This window comes from Platalea leucorodia (genome assembly GCF_965183815.1).
Source record: "Platalea leucorodia genome assembly, chromosome: 16".
NCBI classification, from domain to species: Eukaryota; Metazoa; Chordata; class Aves; order Pelecaniformes; family Threskiornithidae; genus Platalea; species Platalea leucorodia.
The window spans coordinates 9,001,969-9,019,029 of record NC_138838.1 but is presented as its reverse complement, the minus strand read 5'-3'; the positions used below and the strand labels follow the sequence as shown (position 1 = coordinate 9,019,029).

Sequence of the window (17,061 nt, the reverse complement as noted above, 5' to 3'; positions counted from 1 at the left end):
ACAGCATGTTTAGCACATCAAAATTACCACTGTTTTATTAGGTTTACAGTTATTTTATAATACTCATTAAGATCCAATACAAACAAAAGCCCAGATGTTACCACTATCTTTGCACATGAACTGTCTTAATTAAATCAATAGATTAACCGGCATATGTAAAGTCAGAGTAAAGTATGACTGGATTTTAAATTTGTAATTTTTTATTATTGTGCTCTTATGTTATTTACATCTTTCTTGCCTGAAATGAAGTCATAAGCTTTCCTAAAATTTAGGAATGGATAGATATTTCCTTGTAAAGCTGGTACCGGAAGAGATTATATGAAAGGTGTCTCCCAGCAATGTCTAAACAACAGATGTAGCTTGAACCAAGGCACTCATCTTGCCATAATGCTCATCTTTATGTGTTTCAGATATATCATAAATTATCTTCATAGTTTTCAATGGAAAAAGACATTTAAGTGAAAGCATTTTTGATTGTACTATAAACTTAGACATTATCAATTGCTTTAAGACAACCAGATGGAATGACAATTAATTTCAGTCTGACGAGCACAGCTCATACACATTTGTGAATAATTATCATTTTGCACCACAGCACTTCTGTAATTTTAAAAAAACCATTCATTTCTTCCAAAAAAGACGCAACTTCACATTTAAAATTGTTAATTAAGTTTCTTCCACAGGAAATGAACATACTTTGTTTCATTGTTGCCGTGACGTTACTTGGCTGATTTGATGGTCTAGGATTAACTGAGCTAATGGTTGTAGTAAAATTAGTTTCTGAAACCAAATTTTGCTCCTCCCTTTTAGCAGGAACATCTGGTGACAGATGAATAGTTGCCTCCTGTTGAGAGGCTTGTGACAAGTCTTTTGAATTTGAGGGTAGATGGAGAAATTCACTGCTGCACTCTGATGAATGATCAATGCTCTTCTGGTTTCTTACAGCAAATGCATGCAATGATTCAAGTGCACTACCAAAATTTTCATGGTGCTGGATTTGTTGACGAATCCATTTAGATAATCCTAAGAAAAAGAAAAACAAACAAAAAAAGAGTGTTACTACAGAACTACATCATCTATACCAGGTATTTTATATCAGTAAATAGTATCCTAATATTGCAAATACTTCTACATAGGTACAGACAGATTCATAAAAATTTCAAGAAGTTGCTCATGAAAGTAAGATAATGCATGTCTTCCTTTCCAGGGCTGGGAACTTGATTTAATCAGTGGTAGTATTTTGATGAGTAATACTAAGAATAGCATTCTTTTTTATTAAAAGGCCTTTACCTTTTTCACTAATACTTTTTTTAAGTTCAAACTGCCGTGTTGCAAAAACATCATTATACTTTTTTTATGCCTGGGTTTTCATTTTGCTTGTTATCATGAATTATTAAAGAGCAACTTACATAGAGTACAGCTATTTATTATCATACTGACAGGGTCTGACAAAAATTAGAATATAATGAAGCTTTTACAACTTCATTTCAGATTAAGTAACAGTAACTCAGACATTCAGAAAGAATCACAGCTGCCCAATAGCTAAAATACAATGCAACATGCTCTTCTACAGCAATCATTTTTAAGATTCTCAAATACCAGTCGTCTTGAGCATAACAGCTGTTTAGATGATGTTGGAACACACAAGAGTGACGCAAAAACTAACTTTCTTGATTTTTAAAAAGTGTTTTAAGCACATTTAAATAGTCTTTTAATATCAATTAAAATAACAACAGAGAACTTGATTCTGCTGTGAAGTTTTACTTTTTAGAAAAAAGTACTAATCTTATTTATCAAGTCTTGAAAATGTAGATTATTTGTATTACTATATGAATTACTTCTGTTTACTTAGATAATTTAAATGTATTTTTAGTACAGACAGACATGTCAGAAAAGCGGCTCGACTTGTACTACAGCAGCTGAGCTCCACCTGCTGACTAGACTGCAACATTATCTGTTTACATCACCTTTTTGTCCACCTCTTCTCAACAGGGCAGGAACAAAAGATATATAACGCATTCCTAAGCAATTTCTTTTAAAATTTTTTAAAATTTTTTATTTATTTATTAAGGTAGCATGCATGACCTGTTTTATTTTATCTGCATTTATTTCTAGCCAGTATAAAACTACAAACAGAAAATACTTTTTGCGTATTGAGCATTTGGCGGTTCCAAATGGCATGACATTACATCTTACCTAAAAAGCCAGAATGTTAAATTCACACTGCTAACTCTAATCATTAAAGCTCCCTATAGGCAGAAAGTATCCATCCACTAGAGACTTATCCAAAGGCCAAATAAAAATCTAGTAACTATTTTTTAATACATATACATATATACACTTATATACACATGCATACATATGTATACATTATATATATTTAATATGCAAAGGTTAGGAGTCCTTAAGTTTTTATAGGTCCCATTTTAAGAAAGAATTCTCAAATTCTGCACACTGAAATTTCTATATCATTATCTGTATATCCAAAAGGGGAAAGAAATCAGATTGACTGAACATTGGTATCAATGTGTTTCAGTGTATTTAGTGAACTAGCAATACACCAGGGTAGAGTTTTAGAGAGTTTTCAGTTTCAACTGCACAACTTGAGTTCAACGGATATATTTCATTATGACTTTCCTACTCACCCGTATTTGTATAACCATATTTCTGTAATCTTGATTTTTCACTATTTGTTACTATTAGGAACTTTCTCAGAAAGATTTTTACAGCTTACCAGTTATGTACTTATTAGGGTTATTCCGGAAGCGGTCATCAACTAAAATAAGAGCACCCCAGTCGTTCCTATGTCTTATACACCTATAAGTGAGCAACAAAAAAGCATGTATATGTAATCAGAGTGCATACAGTAAAAAACTGTGGGGATCAGGCAACAGGGATTGCAATGAGTCAGCTAGAATATGCAAAAATATACAGGAAGTGCTGTCCTACTCTCTTGCACCAAAAATCGTTATGGATGTCATGGAAGCTTGATTTTCCTTCAGTTCTTGAATTTACTGTACGAAAACAGGTAAATTAAAAAAAAAAAAATCACACAAATATTCAGCAGCTAATCAAACCACATGTCATTTGTTTTCTACTCTTAACTGGGTAGCATAAATACTGAAAGGAGAGCATGTAAGAGCGTAAAAGAAAAGAAAATGGACTAATGCAACTGCAAGCAGTTTTTTAAATAACTATGCACTTTTTTTTCTTAACCGCATGTTATTCCTAACTCTTTTTAGTAACAATATGACTAATGCTACAGATCAAAGCTGTGAGCGATATTGTTGAGTTCATAATTCAGTTGTTAGAGGCCTACGGAAATCATCCAATAGTCACTTTACATGTGTTCATATTATTTTTAATGTTATTTGGATTTCTATACTGCCTGCCTGAAAAAAAATTATTAAAGAACAGTGATAACATAAACAAAATACGGAAAAGAATCTGTCAGCAGTAGTTTAGGATTATTATCCCCATTGTATAAGAAAAGGACAATTTTTGAAGATGATGTTTACAAATGTACATAAAACCACAAGTGTATCAGAGTCAGGGCTTAAAATGGGAGCAACAAGGCTGGGTCTCCAAAGAAATATTATTTATTTATATTTGAAGTCTCTCCATGATAAGAAAAACTACCAAAACATCTTTAAGAAACAGATTTCTTCCAACTTCTCATTTTTGCATTGCTTTAATAAATGTTCTTTTAACTCATACTTTAAATGAATTATGCCCACAGGAGACATAGCCCACACTTCTAGAAAAAGTAGCACTGCACGGAATTCATAGCATGATTGTCACCTGGCCATACACACCATCTGTTGTATTCCCAAAGGCTGCTATTTCGTTTTGTGGACTTCTGTTACTTCATATAAGGTAACAGCACTAAATTAAGAGAAAAGTGCCAGATTGAAGACTATCATGCTTCTGCTCACTTCTCCCCCTTCAGGCATCTTTGCAGTAAAAAGCTCGCCTATCTACTGTATAACTTCATATCAACTTAGTAGGCTGTTCTGGTTTTATAAAAATATTCATCATATGCTGTCATCCTTCGCCAAGTATCAGTTTAGTAAGAGCTTAGTCTAATGGTATTATACACAACTTAAACATTTATGTCAGACTAGAAGTCTATTTTCTCCATTTAAGTTTAGACTACCATAATTTCATTCAAATGCTAAATTATACAATAGGCAATTTTCACTAAAACTAGATTTAAGTTAAAACTTAATTCACAGTTACAAAACTTTAAATTAATTTCTTACTATTAGCATTCCACAACTTTCTTAGATTTTTCTTAACAAATTTTAACTAGTGCTCTTACTCTCCAAAGAGGAATCTAAGAAATCAGACCTGTAACAGCAAGAATTTACAATGAGATTTTACTAACGTAGACTATTTTCTCTCAGTTTTCTTTCTAAAGCTTCATTTATGTCATTACATTTGTATTAGGTTTCATTCAAATAACAAGAGTCTTCTAGCTAATGTTTCTCCTCTTATTTATAAATCTGTGTCTGTACCTCTATATATCTATGACAGATGTATGGCATCTATGACAGATATGGATGAGAGACAGCTATCTCTATCTATGTGTGTGACAGATTTTGTTGGAGAAGGATGAATTAATTCTATCCTGTTAATAAAATTTTGGGGGTTTCATTTGAGAAAGTAAGCTATACCACTTCTTCTAAACCTGGAAAGAGATCAGTGAGCATGATAATTGAATTGAACTTTTGCAAAGGTCTGAGAACACCCCCCCGCTCTTTCTCCCTTTCAAAAATACTTGTAGGCTAAACGTCAGACAACTGGTCTGAGCCCACCAAGAGTGTGAACAATTAGTACATTTGAAGACCTAAGAATTTTCATTTGGTTTATAAGCTCAAGAACTATTTGTCTCTGCAAACGCTTCCCTTTCTGTATATCTGGACTACAAGCAATAAAACCTGCAATCAAACTACAGTGGATTCTGAATGTAAAACAAAAACTCTGAATTATAACAACGTTCAACCGCACAACAGACTGAAAACCAGACAGTTGCCAGTACAGAACAACTGAAGACCTGACTTCTGCAATAGGAATTTTTTGGTCTGATTTATCCCCTTGTGTTAACAGTGAGGAATTAATCCTTAAAGACATTGCAAAAAAAGTTCTATAAATATATATATATATATATATAATGATGTTCATTTTATCTCACCTTCCCAGGGCTTGGTTCAGAGCCCTATAAGCTTGAATTTCGTACCACTGATGCCCTGGTAAAAGGCCTCTTGTATTTTTGTGCTGGTCATTGTACTTCCTCTTTAATTCAACCTAAGAAAGAAATCATAAAATATTGTCTTTAATAATGATGTTGAGAAGGAAATATTCTAAAAGGGGAAAAAAAGCAAACACTGATTAAATAAGTGAACATGTAAAGCGTGCTTCAGTGTTTCAACTTTGTATTTTGCATACTAACCAATTATGGCTTCTACCCTTTTGAAGTTATTCTTAACATGTGATCTATTCCAATAATTTATATTGAATAACACAACCACCACACACTTATCCAAATCCCTGTGCAAGCAAAAGAAGGATAAGCCGTTCACACAGGCAAAAAACCCCAGATACAAGTAAATGGACAAACTAGACCCCAGTTTTATTTGCTCATCTGGAAGTAAATGATACAATGGAGATCTTTATCCTTTCCTTTATCACAAACGCTGGCTCCTAATCTATTGCTGGGACCAGACCATACTTTTCTCAAGTGAGGGTTAAGCAAATAGAACTCCTTCTTCTACAGAAGCTAAGAAAGTGCTTTAGAGACAGAGTGGTCTCGCCAAAGTACCAGAAGGCAGCAACACCGACTCTAATTCCTAGCTCGGCACCACCTTCTGCGGTTTGGAAACAAGCATTTCACCGGCTAAATGTGAAGCAAAGGCGGCAGCTAAGCTTTGCAGGCCCATGGGCTAGCAGAAGGCAGGAAAGAGCACGCTCCTCTTTCTTTCAAAACACTCTCTCCTAGCTGCTTCAAAAGCAGATCCGATATCAACTGCAAAAGAAATCCCCTGCCTCCCCTTTCTAATCGTATGGATAACTACACATACAACGTCTGATCTGAATTTGAATACGAATTTGTATTTGGACATTATACACAGTTCCAACATATATCAAAAGAATTTCTTATTATTGGGGGGGACGGGGACTGGATTTTATTTTTTTTTTAATAAACAAACATAAAACTACAGCAAAAAGGGTCTTTCCATTGCTCTTTTGTACAGTATTAACCTTTCTAAACTGACAAGTGAAAGGACACGCTTCAGGAGAGAAAACAGCAGACTTCTAACCTCTTCTGACAGGTAACTTTCAAGTTGCATTTGGATAAGGAATTTTATTTTATGTACTTATGCCCTTTAAATTGCCTGTCAAATTTACAAATTCAATCTTTACAGCCAGAAAGTAAATTCAGTTTGATTTCACAGATTTAATATTTGTTCCAGTCACTCAGCATTTATTGACTGGCATGTGAAGTTCCCTTTGTAATCTTCAAAACAGAAGATGATTTCTTCTGAACATTTTATGAACATTAAAACCATTCCTTAAAAAGGAACTTAAGCATATCTGTGCATTTCCACAAATGGAAATCCTACCTGGAGAAACAAAAGGGTACTCCTCACCATTTGAAATGAGATATGATGTTGGAAAATTTCACCGGAGTCTTTAAAACATAACCAATGACAATATACTCCTGTACAGACTTTGCATTTGTCTCCTAGTCCTAGTGAGTTTTCTAACAATTTCTTCTTTTGAAGAATTTCTGTTATTAGTAAGATTTTGGTCAATTGTAACAAATGTAGCTTTACCACAGTTTCTTACTTCGTGAGCAGACTGTTCAAAACAGTAGTAGAATAACTCGTCATGTGCATTACACTGATAAAAATTACAACATTTTTATAATATGCATAAAACCACTGAAGTAAGAGGAGAATGCAAACCAGTCAGATAATCTGCATTGTATTGCATTACCCTGTGAATAAAATACATTACTTTTACATTCTTCTAATACACGTTAGCATTATGCAAATGTATATTGCTTGTACTGCACATCAACAACGACATTTCATTTCTCAAATTATATAAAAAAATCCATATTCTCTTGGTCTAAATGTGTAATGTATCTTTAAAACCTATCTTTTCTATCTTAATTAAAAAAGGGTTAACAGAAAATAAACATTGTGTTTTCTCACTTAAACGATCATGTCTCAGCATGAGATGACAACTTACATTGCTGAGAATTCAGTTTTCATTATAAGTCTACTAAAGGTAAAAGGCCAGGGCATGTCATTTTAATGCAATCAGAATCTATTTCATTGTATAACTCTTACATTATCAAGCATCAAATCAACGCCCAATTCAAAATGACATGTTACATATGTGAAAAAGCCAGTCTCTCCTGCTAGCAAATATCCTAAATGTGCAGTAAACCACAGGCTAGAAGGGATTAGTTAAAATGTCAAAAGACAGCCTTTTACTTTTACCTGTTCATCCTTAAAAATATACTCTTAGCTATCAGGCATGCTTTACAGACAAATAGCTTCAGCAAGCAGCAGCAGAAGGCCCGTGGCAAGCTCTGCCATCTTGTAGCTGTCAGACAGATTAGTCTTTGATCTATCTGGGAGGTCATGGTCACATTCACATTAACTGAAGTCTAACAACATTATACCTGCTAACCACTCGTTCTTTTAATGCTTAATTAGTTCAACATCTTTCACTATGGAATATTAACTGAGAAATATCAATGAAAAATAAATGCCATAAATGCCATAAACAATTTTTTTTATCACTTGGAAAAATATTTTGAGGCAGTTTCTGCTACAATTCAAAAGAATTTTCAAGCATATTTTTCAATCAAAATTAGTAATACAAGTTCTTCTTCCATGACAACAACAACATTAAACAAATTCATTATATTAGATTTTAAGTGTTTGATAAACCACAAAAAAAAAAGTTACCTGTGGTAACATTGCTTCACATGAAAAAACTCAGACTTATTCAGGATTCAAGTGATATTTAAGTACATAAAGTGGATTTATACTGTGATGAGCATGGACTATATCAGTTAGCTTATGGCACGAAGCTCAGAAGACTAAGCTCAAAAACTAGAGCTTGTTTTTGAACCCCAAAATAACCTGCAAATGCAGATACAGAAGCCTGCAGCATGCCTTTTTAGCAACACACCAGGCTGAACGACATTTATTCAAAATTAACAAAAACATGGCTATATTTAACAGCAAGGTATACAAATAGCAATCGATTATGAACTATCTGTTTCTACAGAAAAATCAATGGTTAGACAATAAAATTAAAGCACCATTTTCTCCTTTAAATTGAGTTCTCTCCATTCTCTAAATATAAAGCTTTTTCTTATTTTGCAGTCATATTTATAACTCAGATAAGGAAAATGTGAAACACAATTTCAGTACATTTTAGATATCTTCAGCTAAAGGTCTGCATAGCATCCTACATGCTAATTTACCTGTTAAGAAGTTTTAAGGAGAAAGCATTTAACCTACAAAGAATAAAAACTACTGTGCTACACAGTTAATTACTTTTTTACAATTTTACTTCAGTAAAAACAAGCAGATGGTCCAGCAGACACGCATCCAGAATCACTTTAACTCAGCCAAAGAACTGGACTTTAGACCTGAAGAGCTAATAGCAAAGCCTAGCAGGACTGGAGAATGTGCATTTGGGGCAGTTACTGTTCATAATCAGAATACTGTAAACCTATTTAGCCATACCAGTATCACAATATGAAGGTTGAATGGGCTAAGCCACAGTATATAACTTTTTATTTTGTGCAATTTAAATCAGAAAAAAAACCTGTGTTTGGTTTTACTTCTTCTGGCAAAGTTTCGAGATTTTTTTAAGGATGCTTTACTTAACCAAATGTAGTGCTACACTTTGCTTTCTAAAAACAAACAAAAAAATCCTAAGCTGTTGCTAATAGTTAACAAGCCAGGCCTGTTCTTTGACAAGACATCACTTCACAAACATCTTCAACTGTGTCCTGTTTTCTCTTGTAGATTAAAAACGACCTCTAGTCGGTAACCTGTGGGATTACAAACCAGATTACCCAGAAGTCTAAAGACAAGACAGAAACTCAGGAATACAATGGCACTATTGTGAGCAGTTAAACAGAGCACTCATCTAAACCTGCATTTCTCTTTATATCAGCACTTCGCAGTGTTGTGACAGCTCAGGTTAAGGAAAGAGACAATTGCTGAAAGGAAAAAGGCAAATAAGCTTGGAACCGTGCGGATACATGCACGCATGTGTAGGTGGATACATGCACACACACGTGTAAGCTCATGCCCTTCACTCCCCAACACTCTCCTCCATCTATCCTCCATGGAAATAAAAGTCAGAAAATGGATATAAATGTTTTCTGGCATTCCACTGACTTGTTTCTCTGGTTTTATGAGAGGAAAAATAGTAATGAAAACAAAGACCATTGCTCATATCATCCAAAAAACTTTAAAAGACACATTCATGTTTAACATCTACTAATTCCACACCTCCTAAAAACAAACAAGCAAAGAATACCAGGAGGTCGTTCCCTGCTTCCATCCCAAAAAAAAAGACATAAAAATGGTTTTTAAGCAAATCTACCGTCCTAAAAATCTCATGTGTCCAGTTAAGAGTTTCTCTTCCACCTGAAATAGCAATAATTAGAATTCTTCAAGAACATACTTGCCATGTACTTTCCTCCTGACGAATGCCAAGTAATCATAAAAGTTTGTAAGTGCAGGAAAGTAAAAGACGTGAAAACCCATTTCTTTTCTTTTACATCTGAAAATCCTCAAATAGAAGTAGCATTAAATAGTGCAGCATTTAACTTGTCCCCCCTCACTTCAAGCAGTAACAACGTCTGTGAGATTTAAGACTAAACAATGCACGTGTAAAGACCTGGGTGAGTCATAGAATATGCTTCAAACATCCTCACTCCTCGGTAGACCTACTAAAAGCTGTATCTAAACACAGCGACTCAATTTATTAGCCCACAGGAAAAAGATATTATGGCAGGACGTTGTCTTTAAATGATCCAAGCATTCCAAGTGCAGTGTTAATACATATAAAACAGTATGAAATGAGCAGATGCTTATTACCTGTAATTTATCAAACTAGATTCTGTATATGAAAATAATTTATTAAGGCCATTCTAACCATCTCATATACCTAAAAATGGTCATCAGACACAAATATAACACTCTCTTCTGCTTTCACACACAACTACTGCATTTCTTTAGAAAACAACACCAAACCCCCAGAACCGTGAGCACAGCGCTACCATACATACCGTGAATAAGCCACTATCAGCTAGAGACATGATCAATACTTTGTACTGCTCAATTATCTTCAAGATGCTCTGTCAACAGCTCCATCCTTCCCGAGTCTCCTTAGCAGAGGAACCAGGGTGGGGCTGAACCCTGCACCCACCGCCCTCCAGCGGCTGCCCCTTGCAGGGGCGAGCAAATCAACAGTTCATGCATCAAAGCCGCAGAAGCTTAAAAATAGTTCAGGTGACTTTTTCTGCCTGAAAATTTCCATGCGCACTTAAAAATTTGCCTTCCTCGGGTAATACTGAATAAAATAAGGGAATAGCGTCTCTGCAGATCCAGGTCTCGGCCTATTCTGCAGACTGTTGCACCCAAGCAGCGCACTTGAGAAGATACTGGGCATCCAGGGAATTTAAACATTTGTTGCCTGAATGAAGATACAATCAAAACTAGGAAAAGTTACTGCAACTGGAAAAAAACCCACAAAGGTGGCAAGAAAGAAACTATATACAGAAAAGCCCTGCTAGCTTGTTTCCCCATAGCCCAAAAACTTAAATAAGATTTCAAAAAGTAAAGCCAAACAACCCAACAGCGATCTACTGTCTATTAGAGTCTAGTAACCAGCCAACACTATCTTCTGGGGCAGAAAAACAGTGCTACTACTTTATGCAAAGCCGTATTTCTCTTATTTTGAATTCACAAGGTATTTTACAACTAAATGCTTCCCCAGTACTTTCACTCTTAATCCCAGTGTTAGGGAGATGGGAAGCTTATGTAACGCTGTAACCGCTGAACACTTCTAGTATTGTCAACTACACCATGTGGCATCCGAGAGATCTGGAAGTTTTACGGTTTGACAAATCTTGTAGCACATTCACCCCAGGCCCATCTACTCATCTCAGTCTTGTAAGCTTTGAAGGACTGCGAACAAGTGACTTGATTAAAATCTAATGCAACCAAAACTCTCCTCTGAAGAGAAAATTCAATCCATTTCCAGTGAAGCAGAAGTGAAAAAAAATCAAACGGCTTCCCTTGAGGTACAACGCTGCTGCATACGCTCAGTGCCGCTGCGTCTAAGGTGAAGCGGTAAGTGTCAGTCATCCTTACAAATCCCCAAGGTGATAGCTTCACTTTTAAAGCTTTCAACATACTTTGACAGTAAAGTAAAAACTTAAAGGTCAACACTACTTGCTAAGGACAAGATAAACACAAGAAAATCACTTTGGAAATTTTTATGGATCAGAAAAGTAAAATATTAAATGTAAAGGAAAAGTTTTGATTTGCTGTATTATTTATCCAAAGGCTTAACTTCCGGATATATTCAGGGATGATTTCTGTGATCTGTGCCAACATATTGACATTAGCCTTGCACCAGTAGAAGAGAAATGCCATCCGCTAGTCTTACACGTTAAGTTGAACATACATGTTACCTTTCTTAGCTACAGGAATGCTGTATTCCATAGGATTTTACTGCTACTCCCACAAATTAAGCCTCTGCCATCGATACTTTTTTTCTTAATTAACACAATTTCTATTGGATGTAAGAAGAGTGTGGATGGCTTTGACTTTTCACAACCATTCTTGTTTCTGGAAAAGTGGGAAGTGAAAGGCTTTTGAGATACATTACTGCTTCAAACTGATGTAAGAAATTACCACGCTGCCACATATTTAATGCATTGCTTGGGGTTTTTTGTAACACAGGTAGCTGTACCTCCTGACATTTTCCTCTGGGGAGAAGGGAAAAAAAAAGCAGTGATGGAGATCTGCAATATCCAGCCAGTTACCTTGTTATGGTGTGATCCTGCACACCGCATTACCCCTTAGTAAGCACTATCACAGCAGACTGCAATAATTTACAGTGTACTGCTGCAAGACAAGAACAATGCTGGCTAAATAAACTGAAAGCATGCTCTTTTACAAAATTTAGAAGTATATTGTCAAGATAATTGTTATTTAACATCTAGAGGCTTGCTGCATAACACTGTACATTTCAATGATGTAAGTATATTTCTTATTTATATCCTTAACTCAATTGTTTCAAAAAGCTACTTTGCAATTAAAATACAAAATAAAAATGAATATGAAGTGGGGCATGGAAGAAAAACAAGTGTGTGTGTGTGTATGCGTATATGTACAAACATATACGCACATTGCACTTTTACCCTATGCAGTATTTCCCTCTCAGAGAACATTCAATAAATAATATACCATCAGGTTTGGCTTTCCTGTGAAAGTTCCAGAAGTGTTTTTCTGCTCCCCACTTTACACTTGTAATTTTTTCCCAGTAATGGAATGAAGAAGAAAGTAAAAGTGGCTCAGGTTTAGACAGCCATTAACACAAACAAACAAACCAACCTGATCACTTTTTACAATATTTAAATCATCTGAAAATAACAACACATACTGTTTCTCAAGGCTTTTACAAGGACTGTCAGATTTGACTGGGAAGTTGTGGCAAAGTTGCTCAGAAACATTCAGCCTGCTTAAAACAATCACATCAATAACAGAACAGTCTTATATCTTTAAAAAAAATTCTTAACTTCACAGGGAATTTTCAAATTCTACTAAGGATAAACACAACAATGATCTTCCCACAAAATGTAATTTCCTGTACCAGTTTGCCCATATTTTAAAACAATAATTTATTTTGGATAAGTGGAAATACTTTTCAAGTGATCCAAAACTATGATGGAATTCATACAGTGCATTCTATCTTTCTCAACTCAAGCATCTAAAGTAACAACCATTTTCGTAGAAATTTTTCTTTTCCTAGAATATAGTATGCAAGAAATGAATTATTTCAGCAACCATTTATCTAGCACAAGATTCTTTCTCCTTTCGATGAAGAAAAAGCATATAGGCTTAAAAATTGCCACAAGGACTAGAAATTAACTTAAACATTCAGAAAAATGACATTATTCTGAAATGATACACATATCTCAATTTATTGAGCTTATTTAAAGGAGAAAGAAACTTCAGACCGATAGCTGCAAACTCTTTGTATCATTAAGTTACATACAACCCAGAAAATGGTAATTGAAATGATGTGTTCCATCATGTTTCCAAATTGTGTTGCTGGAAACAATAAAGAACGTATTTGCCATCGTAGTTCCTATTCACCCTACAGCAGCTATGGGAAATACTTCTCATTAACGGCAAAGTCAGCTACAGTTCTCGAGTAAAGCCGTTGCACAGAAATCCTAGCCTTATCAAGTTTATTCTCCTTGCACATCTATTGATGTAAAAGGGTTTGACTGCATTTTCCTCTATATTTTGGTAAAGTTCTCTTAGCTGTTACATGATTAAGTACACTCTACTGTACTACGATCAAAAGCATCTGGAAAGGTGGAAGTGAAGAAATGCGCTCTGGGAAAGTTAGCTTAATGCTTGCACTTCGGAGTCGCCCATTATCAACATTTCATAGCGAGTTTCTTTATTTTCAGGTCCCCAAGGTAAGAACAGTAAATTATGACTTGAACTAAACAAGTCACACTTGGCTCCAAAATCAGATTTTCCTACCTCCAGTTTCAGGTCCCAGAGGTGGGCAGAGGAAATCCTGGTCACAGCCAAAGCAGTCATTTTTGGCTCTGAAATAAATTTTCCTGCTTTACTAGAGCCAAACCCTACCATTGAGAGTACCATAGCTTTAAGCAATACTTTAACATTTCTTTTATATATTTTGCTTTAGCAACCTGATTCTTCAGCAATATGAAACCCTTTTCAATAACACAGAATTAGGGTTTTGGCCTCTCTTTCTTAAATCAGTATTGTTTATTATCAAGGACACTTCTGAGCCTTAATCGTTTCTTTCTCCCTAACACCGACAAAGTGTTTTAGACTCTTTTCTTTGTGAAAATGAGTGAACGTAAGATACTATGTGCCTAAAACTTTTAAGTGAAACTAAATGATACTCTTTAAAGGTTCTACAGAAAATGCAACTTAGAAAAGCATACAGTTACTTAAGGAGACCAAATGCTTGCCATTTAATACCAGAAGTTGTGGCATATACTTAGCACAAACATATGGAGAAAATAAAATTGGGTATTATACATCACACTTGACAATGAGTTTCTTGCCCAAGTAAAGACTGGATCCAAAATGCTACAATTCAAAATATGTAACAAAAGTTAATAAATAGTACGTTAGCATCAGACAACATGTATATGGGATTACACATCTTTTTCTGTCACATTATTTATGTTCTCCAATATTACAGTTCACTGGTATTAGCATCAAGTTACAAATCATAACATACATTTAGAAAGCAGGTTGATCACAGACAAGTAATATTAGTGGAGATGAGCCAACATCAAACTGCCAACATAAAATATTGGTCTCCAAAGGCACGATTCTACAAACCCTTACGATTGTGCACAGTCCTAGAAGTATTAAAGGGATTACTCACACAAGTAAAAGCTACGTGCAGGAGCAAGGGGTTATGGAATTGAGTCTTAAGAGGACTTTTGTTAACCCAAAAAGCAGACACGCAAGTGTATTTTCATGCAGAAGCGGAGCACTTTTTAGTGATTTAAACCAGTCCCAGAAGTATATCATTCATGGATATTCCAAGGGAATTGTTAATCACTTGCATTTCCTATTTTTAAAGGGATGTCATTATTAATCATCTTACCAGTTTCTTCATCCAGTGTATCTACTAAGCACCTATTGCTATGTAAAAGCAACAGATGTCCCTGTGTTCACAGTTTTAGGTCTATATAGGTCTAACTTGACTTGTGTCACTGTGTTTTGAATTTTCTTCTGTCTGCTCAAAATTCAAGCTCCTCCCAAAACTTCAAAGCTGGAAGTATTAAAATTTCCAGGTTTTAATCAGTTTTCTGGTTAGCCTACAAAATCTAAAGAAACACCAATCAACTATATCATAAAAGCAAATGTCTTTTAACTGTTTTGTTTGGGAACTTAACGTACCCTAAAAATCCTACAAAAAAAAGATAAACTGTACAGTGTTCTCTAATGTTTAAAAATCCGGATTCTTCTAACCCCAGGAGAAAAAAAAAATCCAATAGAAAAAACTGTTAATAAGGAGAAACATTTAAAATAAAATCAGCCACCCTAAAAGAAGGTCACTTGGCTGTCCTTGGAAGGGAGAATTCCTATCTTCTTAGTTTGATGAGCACTACTGATATGCTTTGAAAACAACCCTGAATAGGAAAAGGTATTTGAATAAAATACTGTAATCATATTCTTCCTGATATCATAAATTACTTCTACTGTTTAATGCAAGGAGTATTTGAACATCAGCTTTCACGTTAAAAGCCAACTCTATTCCCACCTCAGTTCCAAAGGCTTTAGATCTGGTTATGAAAGTATGGTTAGAAGCTGAAGTTGCATCACAAGCAGGATGGCACAAATATCGTTTAACCCCCTGGCAACTGGGCTTGTGACTTTTGGATTCTAACTGCTAATGAAACAGCAATACAGCCAGCCAAACCCCAACTGGTTAGGAAAACGGGTTAAGGCTTAACTATAGACAATCAATTGTCTGTAATAATAAAGAATCTCTTTTCATTGGAGATAATGCTAATAACTATCTGCTATATGAGAGCATGGTTTATAGCATCCCTTCCAAACCCTAGAAGTTTCATGCACCTTTTTTTTCCTTATTGATAAAGTAATGGTCCTTCAGTTCTACGAAGTTTTACTCACTGAAGATAACTCCAAAACATTTACAAGCATTATAATAAAGTGTACAGGAATAAAACTGTTTTCCTTTCTAATGTTCAGGTAAGGTCTGTTGGTCTAAGGGGGCTAAAGGAACAAACAACAATTTGCATTTGCTAATACGTACAGACTATTAAAAATAGGACATCACAGTGGTTTTATATAAAGTTAACAAATTTTTAAAAAATGTAGCAGTTACTTTTCTGTACCCTTTTGTATTACATTTGTTTCATTCTATTCTGGGAAGCAATACTATCGGATCAGCTCTCCCAGAAATATATAAAAAGAATATTTTTGAAGTAAAAACTGGTCTCATGTCATGTGTCCCTCCCTCCCTTTTTCTTTATTTTTAATTTTACATGCCAATCTTCACTATCAACAGCCAGTTTACCTCAAAATTATAATTCCCATTCCTTTCCTGAGCCAACATGCCGCTGAAAAAGACGCTTAATCTTCCAAATTTCTTTTGTATCTCTGCATACATTTCTACAAAGCCACTAATTAATCTTCTTCAGTGAACTGCGTGACTATCCTTCACGCTATCCTTTTTCACCCAGCTGACAATCTGAGCTCAACTAGTAAAAGAAACGTGCATTAATCCAGAAGTTTTTGGGGTATCTGAGAAACCTAAAGCCCTGGACAAAACAAAACATTGTTCAATGTAAAGGGAAGTATTGCTAGCTGGATATCACTTTGAATCCCAGTTCTTCAGCAAAAGACACATTTACAATAAAAACAATTTCCCCTAGCATTATTCTAGGAGCATTGCCATGCACCAGACAACTCCTCAAATCTGATGCTCAGAGACTGGTGCATGCCCTTCTCTCATCTAGAATTGATCACTGCAGTGCTTTGTGCATTACCCTATCTAAATATACACACTCAAACCTTTAGCTGCTTGCAATTTGGCAGCTAGTGTTTCTATCCCTACTTAAAAATTTAGAGGTTTTCTTCAGTCTAATTAAAAAAAATAGTGCAGCACAACACTGATTTTTTTGGAATTTAGTTATCAGTAATGGGATGTACTGCCTGTGATTCTATTATATTACATATTTGGTTGAACTCAAAG

At 35.0% G+C, this 17,061-nt stretch overlaps 1 protein-coding gene across 3 annotated transcripts in view; it reads right to left on the bottom strand.

The window, feature by feature from the left end:
* Positions 1-17,061, bottom strand: part of BRIP1 (BRCA1 interacting DNA helicase 1) — a 63,580-nt gene that overhangs the window by 1,468 nt on the left and 45,051 nt on the right. For all 3 annotated transcript variants that reach the window (XM_082328053.1, XM_082328054.1, XM_082328055.1), the window contains 3 exons: positions 5,195-5,307; positions 2,735-2,817; positions 697-1,023 (listed from right to left, as the gene is read on the bottom strand). In XM_082328053.1, coding sequence (XP_082184179.1) covers positions 697-1,023; positions 2,735-2,817; positions 5,195-5,307 — 523 coding nt within the window. The remainder of the gene's footprint in view (positions 1-696; positions 1,024-2,734; positions 2,818-5,194; positions 5,308-17,061) is intronic.